Here is a 20,276-nt window from a genome sequence, read left to right as displayed (position 1 = left end):
AGATAGGATCCACAGACTTATTCATTAGTAAGGCTACAACTTATGTCTCACATGGTCAAAATGCACCCTCAACAGAGGTCATTCACTTGTTCAACTGGGCGGATCCGTCCCAGTCGCCTGCGGCTTGAGATTGACGTCTATTAGTTATATCAGGTCTCTGTTCTCAATCAATTACATGTCCATTGTTCTTCAGCCTCTTGGCCCATCTGCCTCAGTGTTTGAAACTCTCTACCTCTTTGGGGGATACAAAAAGCTCTTACTGTGGCAGATGTTGAAGACCCCAAAAATCATTGCTTATATTTTAAGTGAACTTCTGCAAAGGGGACAAATTGCTCTCAATTTCAAAGATCTTCTACGCTTCCTACAAAGGAGCGAGAATCCTATTGTGTCTATCTTTTCAGAGATGTCCTCTGGAAGGATGTATGACATTACAACGCATGCTTTTACCACACATGCCTTTACAACGCGGTTTTTACAACGCAAACCTTTACAACGCATAGCGCTTTGGGGTGCTGGATAGTGAATAGTTTAATTTACTATTCCAACTCCAGTCCCCGTGGACACTAGTGAAGGTGTTAGATTGTAAATTAAACTTATTCCCTATCCTAGAGCGCCCCCCAGCGCAATGCGCTGTAATGGTTTGCGTTGTAAAAGTTGCGTCGTAAAGGCACTGCGTGGTAAAAGTTCTATATAAAGGATGTTTCCCACTCTGGAAGGACCTTATTATTACACCTATTAGAACAAGCCAGCAAGTGCGTTCGAATTAAAAAAAAAATCTTTTTAAATTAAATGACCCCACTTTCAGCTGCTGACATTAACGTTCCATTCCATCAGAAACTGAGCCAAAGCAGTGGTCTTCGGATCTGGTTTCTGGTATTTCTCCCTAGAATCACATATTTATATATGCTGGGAGGATCCTGTGTCTCCGTTCGGTGCACCTCTGGTGGCTCAACTACTTTACTGCATTACAATCCCATACCTGTGTCAAGTATGGTATGCAAGTGCAACTGTAATCATTGTTTTTTTTACTGGAGAGAAGGGTTAGAGGGATTATTTGCTAATGTTTTGCCTTGTGTTGTCGCATGACGCAAAATGATACAGAGCATTGCGCTGATTTACTTATTAATAAAAAGGCCCATGGGCGCAGCGCCTGAATAACGTTTAGAGCAGGGATTCTCAAAGTACGGCCTGGGGGCCGCACTCAGCCCTCATGACCTCTTGTTGCGGTCCCCTGGTGACAAGCAACACTGGGCTGCTGTTTCCTTGACAGAGCAGGAACATTCAAGAAGCTCGGAAACATACTTTATTTACACATTAACTAAAGTAACAATAAAGAAAAAAAGAAAGTGTCTTAGACAACTTATCTTTAGGAACACACTTTCGTTTTGTTTAAAAAAAAATACATATTTTATTGTCAAATTGCATATACAGTGCAGGGCTCTGTGCCCCAGAGGCAACTGCAGAATCAAAGCATACAATATCCAGGAAGCAATTGACTTTTCAGAGCGATAACAAAGATGCATGACAAAGGCATGCACATAATACTAAATCCCTCCAACGCCTCCCTCCCCCACCGCCTCAAAGTTGCACAGTGTCCACAGAGTCCTGTCCACAATTGTTATATAGACCAGAAAAGTCTTAACATGATAACACACACCCTCCCCGGACCCCCACCCACCCTGCACCTGCACCAACCCACGTGGCCCAGTATTCACCCCAAGGCATGGTCTTCCACTATAATTGGCGGCTCCAGCCAGAATCCCCGATAATCCGCCCATCGTTTCCATATTTTGTAGTGCTTACGAGGGCAACCCCTGGCCACAAAAATAGGCTGTTCTAAACCTATGCAGAAGTCCAGGCCATTTATCCAGGCAGCCACCGAGGGGGCCTGTGGAGCTTTCATGCCCTAGAGATATCTCGCTTCGCTAATGTAAGGCCCAATTGCATGAGATGTCGTTTATAAATGTTACCCCCTATTCCCTCCATAACATGGAACAGGGCCAACCGTGGAGTACGCGGGAGCTCCCACCCCAAAACCTCTGACAGGCCAGGAAAATACCCCCCTCTAAAACTGGTCGAGGTATAAGCACTGCCAGACTGTATGCAGGAACGTGCCCTCCTCCCGGCCACATCGTATACACTCCGGGGAGGCAATCAATCCTGCCCGCCACAGTCGTACCCAGGTTAAACAGACCCTGTTTTAGGTATTTAAATTGGATGAGGCGAAGCCGCATTAGGAACAAACTTTAGTTTTAAAGACACTTTGCACTAAACATGTAAAAACATGATAAACTCTTTGCAAACTTCAAAACACTTTATTAAACGGCATGAGCATTTTACCTTAGTAGATCAGATTATAGTGAGAGCCATTTATTAGCAGTGATAGTTTTCAAACATGATCTTGAAACATTCCATCTGCCCACATTCTGAAAGAATGCCATTAGTAAATAAGAGGCAAGTCATTTGTCTGGTGCACCTTGTGAGTAGCCCTGGCTTTTATATATTTGGAACAACATTATAGTTTATTAAATAAAACACAAGAGAAGGTTTTGTACAGAACACATCCTTAACTCATGTTTCTTAAGGGGCTCTCATGTGTGGTAATGAAGAAATAGGAGGCAAAGTGAAATTTACCAATTGCCTGTGATCACACAATTGTTTCAAGTGGGGAAGCCAGGACTGATACCGTTTTCTGGTGTTACATTTTGCAATTCAGCCTCTAGATGAGTATCTCTTCCCCTCTCACGTTTTACATTAAAAGTAAATGCTTTGAAGTTAATTCTTGGTGCATGTGAATAGAGCGTTGGTGGCAGACAGAAGTCACGTGAAGGCTTGCCTTTTATCCATACCATGCATCTGCTTCACGTCCCCCCTACTCCCACCTTTTTTGTCCCCGACCCTCGCATTGCTGGCATCGGTGTGGCCCTTGGACATGCCACAGACAGTACTTTGCAACACCAGGAGAAATGTTTGCGAGTACCCATGGTTTAGAGAATCTAGTGGAATGTGACTTACACACTGTCTGTTACTGCATACACACTGTTTATGTGTATGCAGTAACAGACCTTCAACGTGCATTGCGCTGGTTGCATTCCATGATCATATGCTTTACGATTAACACCCCGACATCCTACAGACACATGCAACCACTCTCTCGTGGCACTATAAATTAAAGCGGTGATTCCACATATAAACTGGTCTGGGAAGTAGCCAGAGTGAGCCCGACAAGACCTGACGAATAGAGAAGTACTCGCGACAAAACTCTGTGAGAGCCTCCAGTCCATTTCATTTGACCTCTTTCTATACCTTGGTGTCTGTGCCACACGCTGTCTCCCTCCACCACTAACATGGTTAGGGATAGTGCTGAGAACCAACATATTGTATTGCTCAATTTCACCTAAACACAATGAATACTGTAAATAAATCCTGTACAGAAGAATAGATGCACGACCCAGCTTAACTCTAAGAACATTAAAAAGGTAACATTAAAAAGTCTGAGCCTCCTATCAACACAAGTGCCTTAGGGACTAATCTAGCGAGCCTATCATATGGGAAATGAGCTAAGTGTAGGGGAGCATGAGAATGTGTGACAGTACTATTAGCTACTGTACAGCAAGGAAATGAGGTAAAGCAGCCCGGAAGCAGCAAATCTTCTTAGAGCGTGTTCAGAACACAGAGTGAGCAGAAAGGAGTCTGCAGAGTCGGAGATGAATAATGGTGAGCACAATAAAACAAAATGGAAACCAAGCCCAGTGGAGGCTGCCACAAAAATGATAGGTCCTGCTAGTTTAAACTACTAGGGCATGGCTGTGCACAAAACCCATGCAGAAATTGCTCTGTGCAACATGGAAGCTAAAATCAGCCTTCTGTGAAGGAACACTGAAATGACATGCTGTTTTAAGCCAAAACACTCTGCTTCTGTTCTGGTGAGTGAAAGCACTTAAATGAGCAAAAATCATATTTAGGTGCAAAAATACATTGAGTTGTAAAGTTACTCTATGTTTTAATCCTAACTATGATTATACTTTGTGCACCTGTTTCTCAGACCTCCACTACACTGTTTAATAGCGGCCCTACCAAGACCAGATAAGAGCATCTCTTTTATCACTCACCCTCAACACCAAAATGCTTCGCACATAGGATCACAACAAATACAACACTCTGCCATTCAATTACGTACCCACGTTGTGGCGTGCTACCGGTCTAAAAATACGTTTTCATGTCCCACAAAGTGGAATGAAGCACTATTTAAATGCTACAATATCACAAAATGCAGCAACCGTATGAGACAATTTTAGGTGCTAAATCAGATTTTGGTGTAAATCATTCTTGGTACAATAGAAATGCAGATTTGTGACCACCTTAGGCTCAAAATGGTGTGTATCCTGAATATCAACACCAAAATATTGATGGGGCACAATATGGCAGTAAAAATATCAAAAATAAAACATTGACAGATGAATAAGTCTAGAGTTTCAATACCAAACTCCACATACTGCACCTTGGTGATATATATATCCAAGGTTCATAGATAAGGGGTTAGGAATAGTAAATCTATACTTCCCTATATACACTTACCTTTTGATATTTTGTCCCTCAATATCTGTTCAAGATATTCTTGTACCACAATATTCTGGGGGTCGCTATTCAGTAGTACAACCTACAAAAACACATTTAAGTGCAAACATCACATTTGGGTGTAAAATTGTTGTTAGTGTAAAGTGAGCAGAAGTGTTTGGTTGTATTATTGCATAAACAAATAGCAAATTTGCCCATGAATGCTCATCCCACAGGACGGGCGGCATCTGCAATATTTATAGGTGGATGGCCACTGGTACAACATCATACAAATCACGTACTGAATGAGACAAGCAAACACCACACAGCACTGTTCATGTTTAAAAAGTTTGCGTTGCACAGGTCTTTTGAATACCTGTCGGGACAACACAACTACTTGGTTTTATCTCCTCAATTATTGCAGCATACGCTAGCTGTCCTCTTGCAGGAACCCCAATACATGTGGATGTTGGCAGACATTAGACCTCTTTGATGACTCAACATCTAAAAACACAACTTTGGCGAAAACCTCAGCATGAAATAATCAGAGTCGCATTAGTAGGAACTGGGTCAGGAAATCAGGGGTGACCTACCTCATTGGTGGAAAAACCCTGCATAGAGAAACTTAGATCTGGCACAAAAATGGTCTATCTTCACCAGCAGATGTTCAGAGGAGGGGCAATAAAATGGACGTCAACAGTTCCTAATCTTGACCCTCATTCGTGGACTGATTTGAAAACTGCAAGTATACGTTTTGCATAATTCTGATAGCATCCAAGTTGCTAAACAAACATGGTTTTCGGTCTAATCCAGATTTCAAACTGGAATCACTGTATGCCGTGAGCACACCCTAGGCTTCTTTCCAGTTACTCTGGCATGAACTTCCATCAAAGCTTGATAACTTGGAAGCTTGGCTCTTGAGGTCCTAAAGTATGGATAGCTAAGCCTATCATATGACTGCGAGAATGTGGAATCAGTCCTAGAAATGCTTCCACCACCACCTCCGGTATCAGGATCACCCTCCTGACATATTCCACTACTCCGGTATCTCCCTCATTATCCAGTCTCTGCCGCTCAGCCCTGCCCAATGGACTGACTCCCCATTTGACCCCTTACTTGGAAGCCCTCTTGCTCGGTTATTACCCATTTGGCCCTGTGCTCCCTGTGTTCTCTGTGCCTTGTCTGGATAGTGAAGGGAGGTGCTGGGGACCCATGAGATTGTGCTCAAAACAAGATGTTGTGGGAAACGAATACTTGCCAAAAGATGATGTCCGTTTTCAGCACGGTCACAATTTAGACCTTGCCTAGCTCTCAGACCCACATTTTCTGGCAAAGGAAAATATATCTGTGTGGTCTGGCTGAGTTTATCTTCTCTTGACACTGCTGTCAGCAACCATTGGATAAACTCTATTTCTCTCCTTATGACCATTAGCAACCTTCATCACAGTTCTGAAAAAGAAAATTGGACAGGTTAGTGATGCCTGTATTGTTAACCCAAGCTTTAAATTCACATCGTAGCATGACCTAACAAGGACTTGGATATTCATACCAGTCACTCTTAGGTCTTGAAAACACTAGCACTGTTGAAACTCTTTCAATGCACCTTTCATATTCTTTGCACCTGGGAAACATGAGAACTCAAAAACTATTAACTCTTGGCATTGATAGAAATTAGAGTTGCTTGAACGATAGAATCAGGATTTTCATTTTCCAACACCCTGGGAAGCGAAGCATCAGGCATGGCGTACTCTTAGAAGAATCAGAGACAATGAAGTACACCATGTTCTAAGAGGAATCAGAGACAACAGAGGAATAGGTCAACCCACCTCTAGAAAATCCATCATCCTCCAGAAAGGTGTACATGTGAGAGATGTATAAATGAGATTTTTTTTGCGTTTCGCATATTGTCATTGTTTCTATACATGTCATCTTTGGACAACAGTTGTTGTCTTGCTTCTACTGTGGTGCAGTGTGCCTCTACCTTTAGTCGCCTCTTCTGACTGTGTGCCTTTAAGCGTTTCCAGACAATGATACGTATTAGTAGGAACCTAGTGGTGATCACTAGATGAGCTGTGGGAGGCCATATTTGGGAGGACATACTTGAGAGGTCAGAGGTCATAGTTAATTTCCTGCCTGTGTCCCAGATACTTACCATTCAGCCTAACACAGCTGCACCTGACTTAGAGCCTAATTTAAATCTTACATTACATTAAATCTTACATATTACTCCAATGCACAGGTGATAGATATCCCTTCAGCCGAAATATAGATCCCATAGGATATGATGTGATATATATTTCGGCGGATGGGATATATGTCACTATTGTGACAGAGTAACCGCCCCCCAAGACCTAAATCAGGCCCTTAGTCTTGGAAGCAGCTTAGAAACACTGCTATCAGAATTACACTTCAGTCTAGGTGAACCTTTCAGCCCAACAGACCAACAACAGGATGAGACCCGGATCCATCTTCCTGACTTCCCCATCCTACTCTCATTGGCCTTGTGCTTATTCAACTCCTGGTCAAGATTGAATGGAAATGCATAGTTGGGATACACATTGCTCCTGCAAAACATTGATTCAGACCATCAGATTAAGGAATGCATCTCTACTGTTCACATATGGCAAGAAGTAGATATGTGTTTGCAATCGGTCGTCTGATAATGCCTTACACTGTCTCAGCGAACCACATAAAGTTTTAACAAACTTGTTGTGCCTTACCAAACCAAGCCACCTGCTAGTGTGTATCTGGTAGCTATACATGTTAAAGGAAAAGAGCAGGTCAAATTATCCTTGTCCCCCAACTGGTGGTTATGTATTACTTAAGGAAGGCCTTGGGATGATTCCACCATTCAGAGTGACAGCCCTGAGAGTGAACTGTAGTGCATCCACGTTTGATATCAGCACTCTTTCGAACCACTGCATTTGAGGGAATCTGATATGTCACCTGGAGACAACTTGTCTTGACACCAAAACACCAGACAAGAGAATTAGAAAGATCCAGGCATTTGCTTGGGTTAATAGTAAACTAGGTTTAATTCCATGAAATGACTCTATCCAGTCTGATATGGTTATTGAATGGTACTTAAACAAGGACAAGTAATAGATATGTTGGCTATCTCTAGGTGATTGGTGGACCGTATCACGTTTGCATAGCAGAAACAGTTGCCAGAGAGGGCCAATATTTGTTTGCCACCCAGAAGGGTATTGAATGGTTCCTTCATGGCCAACAAGTGATTGAGGAAGTTATGCTACGTAGCCATGTGCAGGTCTTTACACAAAACTTTTAAACATAACTCTCAAATTGATCGAGTGGTTCCAAGGAACCAGTTCAGATGGATATACACGTCTATTTAATGCTTAGTAGTCTATTTAACAGCATAAAATTCAAATACCTCTACAAACGTGTGTAAGTCAAAAAGAAAGCAGACTCATCTCTTCTACATAGCATTATCACCATCCTCAATCAAAACTTTCATATTACTGGCCTCACTGTATAAAATTCTGAATCATAACCTGGACTCTAACCCATATTTCAGGGCTCTGTTGCTCTATAGCTAGGATCGTGCCTTATAAATACCACATACATATAAATTTACAGGGCCAGATAAAGGTCAAGGTTTTGTGTCACCCTTTTGTCACGCCAGGGGGCACAAGGGCGTCGGACAACCCAAGTGAGATGTTTCAAGCCACGCAAGGCCACCTTGCGTAGCCCTACATGGCTTCATAAATCTGGAGTAACGCAATGCAGTGCAAATCGCTGCCTTCCAATATTCTCCCCCAGGAAGATGTTCCATGGGTGGACGACGAGTGTTCCTCCATGGATTTTGGTGCATTGCCATATTTACCATTAGTGGCAGACCTGGGAATGCGTATAAATGCTACGCCTCCCCAGGTGAGGTGTAACAAGGAGCAATGTCTTTGTTTCTCTTAATCTTTTCCTCTTTCTACTTGTGCTGCATTCTACAGCAGCTATAAAGAGGAAAATGCCTCTGAGGATTGCTTTTGTGCAGAAAGGTGTCCCTCCCTGCCCAAAACTATCCTGCCTAACACGCAGACACCCTTGCCCGTGACACAAGGGTGCCTGTGTTGGTACCAGGCAGCCAAAAGTGTGACAGTTAAATACAGCACATCCTTTCAAGCAGCGCAGCAAGGTGGCTTGCTGCATTGCACTGAAGAAAAAAATATAAATATGGGGCACAATCTATAAAGTATCAAAATGTGGAAAAAGAATAAGTGAATTACCTGCAAGGAGTGTTCTCCAGAATTGTTATTGTTTTACAGTCTCATGGAACCGTTTTATTCTTCCTTGAGTTTGTTTATGCTACATGCTTTGTACGTTCCTCACATGCGTGGAGCAGTGGTGCATAGGAGTGCATAACCTGACCTTAAAATAGATAATAGCCCTTTAGCAGGTCTCTCTTTAAAGGCATGTCATGTTTCTCTGTTTTTATCACTGAGGGTTCCCAGCTTTACACAAAGAGGGTATTCAAGTAACAAGTGAATCTCTAAAAGATGCCAGTGCTGAAGAACTACCCTATTCACATATGAAATGTGTTCTTTTTTCTGAATTTAGTCCTGCTGACAAGTACTGCATTTTTAAACTTCGACTTTTCGGGAATCGCTGTGTTAAATTCACCCAGCACATCTGTTCTAGTGTCATAATATATTCTAGTGAGGTGGTTGACATTTGTTTTGCATTGGTTTACAGCAAGATATGTCTCTATAAAGTTATTGAATTTAGTCACATCCATGTTTTTTAGATTTCTCACCCCTGTTTTAGGTCCCAGGTTGATTCTGGAGAATCTCTTTATTGAACCTAAATCAGAAGAGGACCTCAGGTGGTCTGAAAGAGGGTTTGGAAATTATTATTAGATCTAGTGCAAATCACTTCCTGTGTATTGGTTTGATCTAGTGCTCTATTAGACAAATGTCAATAAGGTAATGGAAGTGGAGACTAATCTAGGTTTTCTCCACAGTGAAGGTTTAAATCCCCAAAAAAAGATGCTGTTCAAGGTTTTTTCATTTGTTTTGTTCTATAAACAGTTTGTGGTCTCAAGGAGCACATTGAGCTTCTGAAAGATGGTTGTAATTCTACTAGAGTGACTTAAAGGTTGAGTGAGTTTGGGAGCATAATTCTTTACATTTTGGGAATCCTTTGAGTGTCATGTTGACTGGACCACATTTTAGACCTTATTTAGAGTTAGTAGTTAGGATGCTCAGTCAGAAACGCAGCCAATATCCCATCCAATGAATTACCAGTGCACTTTAACCTAGGAAACTTTTAATATGGCAGATGGAATACCCATCATGTGAGTGATGGAGTATTTCATCCACCAAACTCTAAATAAGGCCCTTTGTGTCTTCAAGACACAAGATCTTTAGAGAGACAATAGATCTCTCTGTGCTTGATACTAAGATAATCTCAGGCTGCGAACTCATGGGTTTTGCTATTAATGATCTGGGGGGCACACTTTATGCAGGCCTATTGTGCTATAGACCTCCGGCCAGTGCATTATCTGCTGTAACGGAACTTATTGATGTCATCTACGAGTTTCCTAACTCGCATACGAGGTTAATGGTGCTGGGTGACTTTAACTTATGGCCAGGTGGCCCGACCGACTCTGCTTTAAAAGAGCTGGTCCAGGCTAGCGGGAACATCCAGCTACAGCAGTTGGTACTTTCGCAGACACATGTAAGGGGCCATGCTCTTGACCTTATCTTTGCTGACGCTGACCAAGTGGCCATCCGAAGCATCCTCCCTCAGTGTTGGACGGATCATGCGCTTGTGCATTTTCATCTTTCATCCCCCATCCCAGCCATGAAGAAATGTAATCCAGGAGCGACTAAGGTGGGTAGACAATGGTCGAAACTCCTGAAATTGTCTCCATGCCCCACCTTGCTCGTAGAGGGCTTTAGGCTGGGTGATAATGTGGCGGCCAGCTATGAGACTCTTAGTCAACAAATCATAACGTCTCTGGATTCACTGGCTCCCCTCCGGAAAATTAGAGGCAGGACTAAGGTTCACAGACAAACTCCACCAGCTCAAGCATCATTGTAAACGGGCTGAGCGAAAGTGGAGAAAGTTTTACCTTGAATCTGACAGAGCTCTTTTTAAACAGGCCCTATCGACCTATAAAGCCCAGATCAAGCAGGCCAAGGCTAGCTTCTTAGAGGAATCACTCTTAGCAGCGGAGAATAAGTCCCAGACCTTATTTAAAATCGTGAAAGATCTGGCATCTCCCGCTAGTACAGTTAAGAACATTCCCGCTTCCCAAACCCTATGTGATGCACTGGCTCTGGCCTTTGAGGTTAAGATCACAACGATCTTGAACAACCTTGCCTCATCGCCAGACTCCACTGCCCATACCTCCTTGGACCACTCTACCTCTATGGCTGGACCTACGATCAATGCCAGCTTTGCCCAATTGAACCTCTTCCCTTTACCGTCCTTTGAAGACTTTTGTCCACTGGCAGAGGGGATATCCTCGGGCTCGCCTTTAGATCCTCTTCCACCTAAATTCTGGAAACTTTTTCAGGAAGAGCTTTTCCCGCCGCTCTTCTCCATCTGCTGCCAGTCCCTTGAGTTGGCACAAGTCCCGGATTGTTGGAAGTTGGCAGTGGTATCCCCTCTTCTAAAAAAAGCTACTCTGGACCCTACTTGTCCAGCAAATTTCAGACCTATTTCGTTGCTCCCATTCCCAATTAAAATCTTGGAGAAACTGGTGACTAAACATCTTTCCAGTTTTATGGAGAGCAGCGCATGTCTGGACGTGGCCCAGTTTGGCTTTAGACCTGCTCATGGGACGGAGTCCGCTTTGGTGACAGTGCTAGATGACCTGCGGACGCGTACCGACCAAGGTCGAGCGGTTTTTCTAGTACTACTTGACATGTCGACCGCGTTCAACACGGTCAGCCATACGATCCTGATCAGGAGACTGGAGGAAATTGGGGTATCGGGACTGGCGCTGAATTGGCTGATATCCTATCTCGATAACCGTCATCAAATGGTTGCCCTGCCTCCCTTTAAATCCAACATCAGAAAGGTGGGGCAGGGTGTGCCCCAGGGATCGGCCATCAGCCCAATCCTGTTTAACCTCTACCTCCGTCCCCTGATTCAGTTGATAAAATCTTATGGCATAGCAGTCACCAACTACGCAGATGACACCCAACTCGTCTTTGCGTTGGAGGGTAAGGAGGCAGTGTCGCAAGAAACTTTCCACCAGTGCATGTCCATGACGGCAGCATGGTTGAGCCGTAATTCTCTGCAATTTAACGGTTCTAAAACGGAGGTTTTGCACTGTTCCTCGAACCCCTCCCCATGACCTCTGCCACCGAACTTCTGTCCTCCAACTTTTCAGGATACTGGTCTGCCGGCACAAGCAGTCAGAAATTTGGGGGTGATGTTTGACTTCAGCCTGCAGCTGGATGGGTCGGTAAATAAAACAGTGGCCACATGTATGGCCCTTCTGCGTATGTTGCGGAAAGTATTACCGATGCTCCCGGTACAATCCAGGCCAGAAGTAGTGAGAAGTATCATCCTAAGCAGGCTTGACTACTGCAACTCACTACTTCTAGGGGCTCCTAAGATCTTGGTGGCAAAATTGCAACAAGTGCAAAACCTCGCCGCCAAGCTGGCCCTCTCACGTAGTCGGTTTGATTCTTCAACAAAACGCTTAGGGAGCTTCATTGGCTTCCAATCCCTCAGAGGATTGAATTTAAGGCCCTTTGTCTGGTACACAAAGCCCTTCATGGACAGGGCCCCTCCTCCTTGCAGAACCTGTTTTCCTGGTACGTACCTGCCAGATCTCTTCATTCGGCCTCAGCATGTATGGTGACAGTTCCCAAGATTTTAAGGACCGGTTAGGAGGCCGTTCTTTTAGATTTACTGCGGCAACATTGTGGAACTCTATACCGCTTGGCCTACGCCGCACAGAGGATCTTAGTTCTTTTAAGAATGCTCTGAAAACATTTTTGTTTCCCATAACCTGTTAACATCCCCTCCTGTAGGCATTGTAACTGTCTGTACACTGTGTGTGTGTCATCTAAGTCTAATCGCCAGGATACCCGATGGGTGACAGTCATTGCGCTATATAAGAACACCAATACAATACAATACAATACAAGGTCTAGACTATTGATGAATCATGGGAGTGGGACTTGTCATTTAAGAGATGTGGTGGGACGGTTTTCTTCAGAATGAGGACGTCCACATGTGCTTCAGGATGGGGTCTGCTATTTTGTTGTACTGGGACATGGCTGGTCTGCAACTATGAAAGATGTAGCATAAAATAGTAATTGCTATGATTATGATGGGTGTTCCAAAGGGGTCTTGTTTGATCTGAACACAAGCTTGTGTTTTCTCTTATACTTATTGACAATTACTCAGAGGACAGTTACCTCTATTTCTTTGGGAAGTTGGATAACTCTAATTACAGAAAACGCATATGCCCTCCGTGACAAAATCTTCAGTTGCTTTTTCTTAGATCTTGACATTACTTATATTTGAACACTTTGGGCCCCATTAGGATGGCAGGCGGACAAAGTCCGCCTGCCATCCCGACGTAAAATGGGACCGCCCACCATAAGGGCGGCGGTCCCGCAGGGGCCATTAGGATGCGCCCGCCACACTGGCAGGCGCATCCCACATTTTTCACATTGCGTACTGCAATGCACAACGTGACAGGCACTGTGCGGTGCCTGCCACGTTGTACAGTGAAGTGCAGGGGGGTACCATAGGTACCCGCCATGTGCACCCCTCACCCCCCGGAGTCCCTGGGGGCCCACAACGGGCCCCCACAAGACATTCCCGCATGCCTTTCCGTGGTGGTAACACCGCCATGGAAAAGCATGTTCCCACCCACATCCTAATATGGATGGCGGTGTCTAACAGACACCGCCATCATATGAAACCCTTATCCGCCTGGTCAACTCGTTGACTGGGCGGAAAAGCGGCGGACGGTCTTTCAGTCCGCCGCGGTCCCCCCCGCCATCGTAATATGGCGGGGGGAAATGGGTGGCAGGTGGGGAAGGATGACGGGCGGATCGCCACCGTCCGCATGGCAGTGGCGATCCGCCCGACATTCTAATGCAGCCCTTTGTTCCATGAATCTACTACTTGGTTCAGAATCGCAGGTATTATTTTGCCTTTGAGGCATATTGAAGTAACCTTTTGCTGACTATGGCAACTCACTTAGGTCCTTGGTTGTATCTAAAACACAAAGAGGATTTTACAGTCTATTGCATGTTCCTTTGGTCCACTTTTTAGAGAAGCAATTCGGGCACCATCTACATTTTTTTGACTTATCCATACACCTGTTTAAGGCCCTCTACACGATCTTCAACTTTCGATTATTATTTTGGGGTGATTTATAAATCTTTGGGCGTATTTTTATTGACTCTCTTCTTTCGAAAACTATTTTCATCACCTTCTTGTCACCATAATTCACAATAACGGAAGTAGTTTGTATGCATCATTTGCAGCCTTGAATAAGTCTGTGGGACGAAACAGGCGTCAGCTGTCTTTTATTTTCATGTTGTACCATAAAAAACGAAGATTTTTGAGAAATTTGAAGACTAAAAACAACTCTTGATCACACTTAAATCTGATTAGCTTAGAGACCATGTACACTGGACTTTTACATGTGCTTCTGTACTTTTTTACACAATTGCTTTGATGGTCAGCTTTGGTTTCCTGTAGCTCACAGTTGGGCTTATAAATTGGGTATCCTAGGGCAGAGCTCTTCAAACTGGGGGGGGGGTAGGCCTTCTGGGAGGGCCTGAAATGATCACAGTGTGCTCTAGGCACTTATCTAGAGTAGCATCATGCTGAAAACAGTGCTGTGTATTAGGAAATTAGTGGCAGTGAGGCACTCTGTGGTGGGCCATCATAAAATCTGTTGTCTCTCATATCCTGGCTCGGAGTAGGTGTCAAAGGAGGGGACTTGAGATAATCCCCAAAGTCCATACTTTCCATTTCTGCTAAAGGATCACTTTGTGGATACTTTTAAACTTTAGAGAGCTCAGGGTGACCATAGGATGTAGGCAATTATGAATTATTAAAATGGATAACTGAGCATTACTGAAACTTGAACGATTAAATATTTTAGAGTTTCCAGTTTATAGAATAATTGTGAAAAATGTTTGTTATCATTGTGGGGGGCAATAGAATGTTTACATGAGGGTAGCGCAGCATTAAAACGGATGTATGACGTTACAACGCATACTTTTAGCACGCATACCTTTACAACGCAATTTTTACAATGCAGGATCCATTACAACGAACTACCATTACAACGCATTTTTTTACATCGCAGATACCTTTACAACGCATACCATTACAACGTAAGTATTGGTAAGTATATGTTATTTTTAAAAATGTAAGTAATTAAAATTAATATAATTTAATTTATTTTAATTTAATTTTATTTAAAACCCAAACCTAGCCTTGAACCCTAAAAATACCCCTGTACCCCAAAACCCAAACCTAGCCCTGAACCCTAAAAATACCCCTTTACCCAAAAACCCAAACCTAGCCCTGAACCCTAAAAATACCCCTTTACCCAAAAATCCAAACCTAGTCCTGAACCCTAAAAATACCCCTTTACCCAAAAACCCAAACCTAGCCCTGAACCCTAAAAATACCCCTGTACCCCAAAACCCAAACCTAGCCCTGAACCCTAAAAATACCCCTTTACCCAAAAACCCAAACCTAGCCCTGAACCCTAAAAATACCCCTTTACCCAAAAACCCAAACTTAGCCCTGAACCCTAAAAATACCCCTTTACCCAAAAACCCAAACCTAGCCCTGAACCCTAAAAATACCCCTTTACCCAAAAACCCAAACCTAGCCCTGAACCCTAAAAATACCCCTTTACCCAAAAACCCAAACCTAGCCCTGAACCCTAAAAATACCCCTGTACCCAAAAACCCAAACCTAGCCCTGAACCCTAAAAATACCCCTTTACCCAAAAACCCAAACCTAGCCCTGAACCCTAAAAATACCCCTTTACCCAAAAACCCAAACCTAGCCCTGAACCCTAAAAATACCCCTTTACCCAAAAACCCAAACCTAGCCCTGAACCCTAAAAATACCCCTGTACCCCAAAACCCAAACCTAGCCCTGAACCCTAAAAATACCCCTGTACCCCAAAACCCAAACCTAGCCCTGAACCCTAAAAATACCCCTTTACCCAAAAACCCAAACCTAGCCCTGAACCCTAAAAATACCCCTTTACCCAAAAACCCAAACCTAGCCCTGAACCCTAAAAATACCCCTTTACCCAAAAATCCAAACCTAGCCCTGAACCCTGTACCCAAAAACCCAAACCTAGTCCTGAACCCTAAAAATAACCCTGTACCCAAAAACCCAAACCTAGTCCTGAACCCTAAAAATACCCCTTTACCCAAAAACCCAAACCTAGCCCTGAACCCTAAAAATACCCCTTTACCCAAAAACCCAAACCTAGCCCTGAACCCTAAAAATACCCCTGTACCCCAAAACCCAAACCTAGCCCTGAACCCTAAAAATACCCCTTTACCCAAAAACCCAAACCTAGCCCTGAACCCTAAAAATACCCCTTTACCCAAAAACCCAAACTTAGCCCTGAACCCTAAAAATACCCCTTTACCCAAAAACCCAAACCTAGCCCTGAACCCTAAAAATACCCCTTTACCCAAAAACCCAAACCTAGCCCTGAACCCTAAAAATACCCCTTTACCCAAAAACCCAAACCTAGCCCTGAACCCTAAAAATACCCCTTTACCCAAAAACCCAAACCTAGCCCTGAACCCTAAAAATACCCCTTTACCCAAAAACCCAAACCTAGCCCTGAATCCTAAAAATACCCCTTTACCCAAAAACCCAAACCTATAACATTTTTAATATAATTATATACTTACCAATACTTACGTTGTAATGGCATGCGTTATAAAGGCATGTGCGATGAAAAAAAATGCGTTGTAATGGTAGTTCGTTGTAATGGATCCTGCGTTGTAAAAGTTGCGTTGTAAAAGTAGTCCGTTGTAATAGTTGCGTTGTAACGGTTGTTTACCCATTAAAACATTTGAAGACCACTATGCTAGGGACAGGTTAGTTGGTGTGTGCCGGGAAATGATGATCAACTCTTTTCATGGTCGTCTGTCTAGCATTACGGTAGCTCAGAATGGATTGGATATTGAAGTACCAAGATGAAGAAGATGCTCTTTCTGTAACCAAGAAGTTGAAGTGGACTTTTTATCTTGGGCATTATCTATGACAGCTAAGCTGTTTGCTTTTCTCTCTTCAGAACATTTTTTTAGTTTATCTAGTTGTTCCTGGTAGCTAGTTTCTGGGTAGTTTTGCAGGTATTAAAGCCCATAACAAAAATGTAACAAATTGCTTTTGTTTTGGCTTTCTTCTGCATTCTGTGTTTCTTGTGATATATTTTATTAGCACTTTTACATGTACGCGGGCTAAATTAATTTTGTATAATTCATATTTGATTTTCATTTTTCAAGCATACAGGATTTGAGTATGAAGAAAAATATGCTTTGATGGTTTTTGATGTTATTAGTGTTCAAGTTGGGAGCACTGTCTATATAGATATCTGCTGTTTATTTTAATCTAACTCTAGATGGTATTCATAATAGGAAAGGCAATTGTGCCTTAAGGTTTGTTCTATTGTAAATGCTTCTAACGGCTTGTTGTGCAGCATGTGTTTTTTTCTGCTGTATGAGACGTCATGAGTGCTCTTCGAAGACTAGTGCTCCAAGCTCAGTCATGAGTTCTCTTTGGGTGTGTGAGTTCTTAGTTTGGGAAAGACCAAGGCTTCTCAGTTGTTTAGGGGGTGCATTTACTATTATTTCATGCAATGCAGAGCAGCAAAGGCACTTGCTGTGTTGTGTGGAAGGGAGAGAGAAGAAATACTCCATATTGACAAAGATATGGAGCATTTCTGCTCTCTTCTTGTGCAGGTGCACTGTGCGCTGTGCTGCACCAATGCAAGCACCCTTGCACCATAGTGCAAGAGTGCCTGAATGACAGACAGGAAGGGACACCTTCCTGCACAAAAACAATCCCCGGAGGAATATAGCAAACATGGAATGAGGAAGTAACAAGGAGAAGTAGCATATATTTTTCTTTGTTATGCCTCCTTCAGTTAGGTGCACATTTTTTCGGCAAACCCAGGTTTATAAGTCTTTCTAAATCTGGGATTTTGTCCGAATACTTGTGTGAATGCATGGGAACACCCATGCTCCGCTGATGTAACGCCTAACCAACGCAAAATAACACAAGACATTGCTCTGCTTTGTATTTACTAAACCAAAGACACGCAAAGTGGCATTCGGTGGCTTAGTAAATGGCAAAAATGTATTTGCAATGGGGCTGCCCCACAAAAATTACACAACACCAATGCAAAATGATAGGAAATCTGGGCCTTCGTTTTTTGTTTGAAAGCTGGATAGAAAGGGTGAGATTTGTGAGTTCATGATTAAGCTAATTTAATTTCACGGTGTAGTTTTGCTGGTTGGTCCGCGTTGACTGAGGCATTACATCTAATGACTCCATAGTTTAACTTTTGTGAAATGGTTGTGTGTAACGTGTTCTGGCACATACTAATTTCTCATTGACTGTGTCAGTATTTCTGCTTGTTTATGTGTTTCTGCTATTTGGATGTAGGGCTTTTAAGGTGGTGCTCCTTACTCTCTGACTGATGTGTAGGTGAAAAGGGGCACTACATGCTGAAGTTTAGTCCTTGAGTCCGATTTCGGGGTGGGGGCGCGGTTAGGGAGATATGAATAGCCGAAATGCGTGCTTTTTTTGCCTTGCTGCCAGACATTTAGATAGATAGAAAGTGTGATTGGGAGGGAGGGAGGGAGGTGTGGTGTTTGACTACCTCCTGCCAACTGCAGGAACATTCACAACTGAGCTGAATGGGTCACGTCTAGCTCTTATTTTTTCCTTGCATGTGTTATACAAAAGCTTGGTTGTTACTTTCTTAACTTATAGGAGGTCTTTACTGTACTTCTGTACTGTGAAGCAGGAGGAACCCTGTAGTGTAGACAGCTGATCTTCTGTGTGGATCATTTGAGGAATATTGTGTGGAGGAAGAAGTGGTTGTACTGTCAGTGCTAAGTGCCCAGCATATGTTCTGGGTACTATATATAGTATGTACTATATATGGGATTTATGTCACCTATGCTGTGTGTGGTGACTGCAGCAATTCTAAAAGTAGGTTGTGCTAAGAGTGAGGTTTACTTATTGGGAAGTGTTCTGTTAGATGTGCTGAAGGTGGCATGTGTTAGTTGTGACAAATATTAAGTGTGGGTGATGAGACCAAATAGGTACAGTTTAAAAAAAAAGGAACAATAGGAAATAGGAAAGATAATTCTGACACAATAAATCCAAAATGTTGAATTTGCAATTTTATATCTACCCTTCAATTTAGTAGCCAAATGCCATCATTATGTAGATGTGGATACTTTATTTCATTTGGACTTTATTTGACAAGCAGTTCTGCTTGTTTTGAGATTGGGACTTGCCAACACTAATCCCTTTCTGTCACACAGGTAAGAAGGGAAGAGGGAGGAAAATCAAAATGGATGATTTTTAGGAAACCTGGTACATTTTTTCTCAGCGTTAAGGTAAATTACACTAACTTTTTAAGTTCGTTTTGTGTCAAAAGTAAACGATTCTGTTCTTTTAGATTAATGCAATGCCCCATTACTTTTTTTTTTTACAAATTGTTTGTCAATTAGAATTTTATTCAAGTGTTGCATAACAACTAAATCATCTTTTATTCTTTCTTAATGTCTTGCAGAGTATGATTCTAGAACTATCTTCCATAATGAAAAAGTAAGTTTCAGCATCAGGGATGAAACAAAGGAATGAACACAGCAGCATCTCCATAGGGAAAGCCTGACTTTGCTGCGTAAAGCTCTATGCACCTCCAAATTATGCCGGCACCTATGTGAACAAGGCAAATGCCCTCAGAAACAGAAAGCTTTTTGCGTCTCACTGCATACTGAGCCAGTTCTGTTGTGGAAGATGCTCTGTCTGCAATTTACTGCTATTTAATACCCATGTTTACTAGACAAACAACATGTAGTGATGCACCGCTTAAACTTTTTTGAAGACTACAACTAACTATGCAACGAAGAGCAAAAAACAAACTTTATACACTACAAAAATATAGGATAGTCGTAATGGACTATGGGCGTGCCCACAAAACCCTTTCCACATAATTTACCACTGTGTCCAGTCTTTAGTTCATCATTGGTAGCCATTGTGTGAAGCAGAACACAAGTCTTTTGAAGTAGTATGGTTCATTGTTGCTGGTTCAACTCTGATAGCTCGGTTTCAATTGTGAAACTTCACGTACATTACAACAAATGCTTCAGGACCTTTGTGAAGTAGTTTCCTGCTGTTTGGTTTCCCCTCAACAACCTATTCTTTTCCTGCTCATGTTCAATAAAATGCACTTTACTCTAGCTAACTTATGTGGGATGCTAGTTAACTTGTTGATGTTTTATACTGTGTTGCTGAACTCTCCTATCAGTGGTTTATGCTCAAACTAGGAAACAAAGTTTCCTGCATTTGTTTTGCTTAAAATGCTTTTTTATTATAAACATAAGTATACAGGAAGTAAGATGTATACCTTTGAGAACACGGATTTCCTATTCTTGTCTAATGCATAACTTGATTATGGTTTGGATATATACAATTTTCTTCAGAAAAGA

The 20,276-nt window shown here is 42.6% G+C and overlaps 1 protein-coding gene across 1 annotated transcript in view; it reads left to right on the top strand.

Moving 5' to 3' along the window:
- GJA10 (gap junction protein alpha 10) overlaps window positions 1-19,428 on the top strand; it is a 36,712-nt gene extending 17,284 nt beyond the window's left edge. The window contains exons 2-3 of the mRNA XM_078647717.1: window positions 10,679-11,747; window positions 19,358-19,428. Of these exons, the coding sequence (XP_078503843.1) occupies window positions 10,679-11,747; window positions 19,358-19,428 (1,140 nt within the window). The remainder of the gene's footprint in view (window positions 1-10,678; window positions 11,748-19,357) is intronic.
- Window positions 19,429-20,276: the final 848 nt, after the last annotated feature.

This window comes from Lissotriton helveticus, chromosome 6, assembly GCF_964261635.1.
Source record: "Lissotriton helveticus chromosome 6, aLisHel1.1, whole genome shotgun sequence".
In the NCBI taxonomy this organism is placed as follows: Eukaryota; Metazoa; Chordata; class Amphibia; order Caudata; family Salamandridae; genus Lissotriton; species Lissotriton helveticus.
Note: the sequence above shows the minus strand (reverse complement) of the source record. Positions and strands in the feature narration are given on the sequence as shown.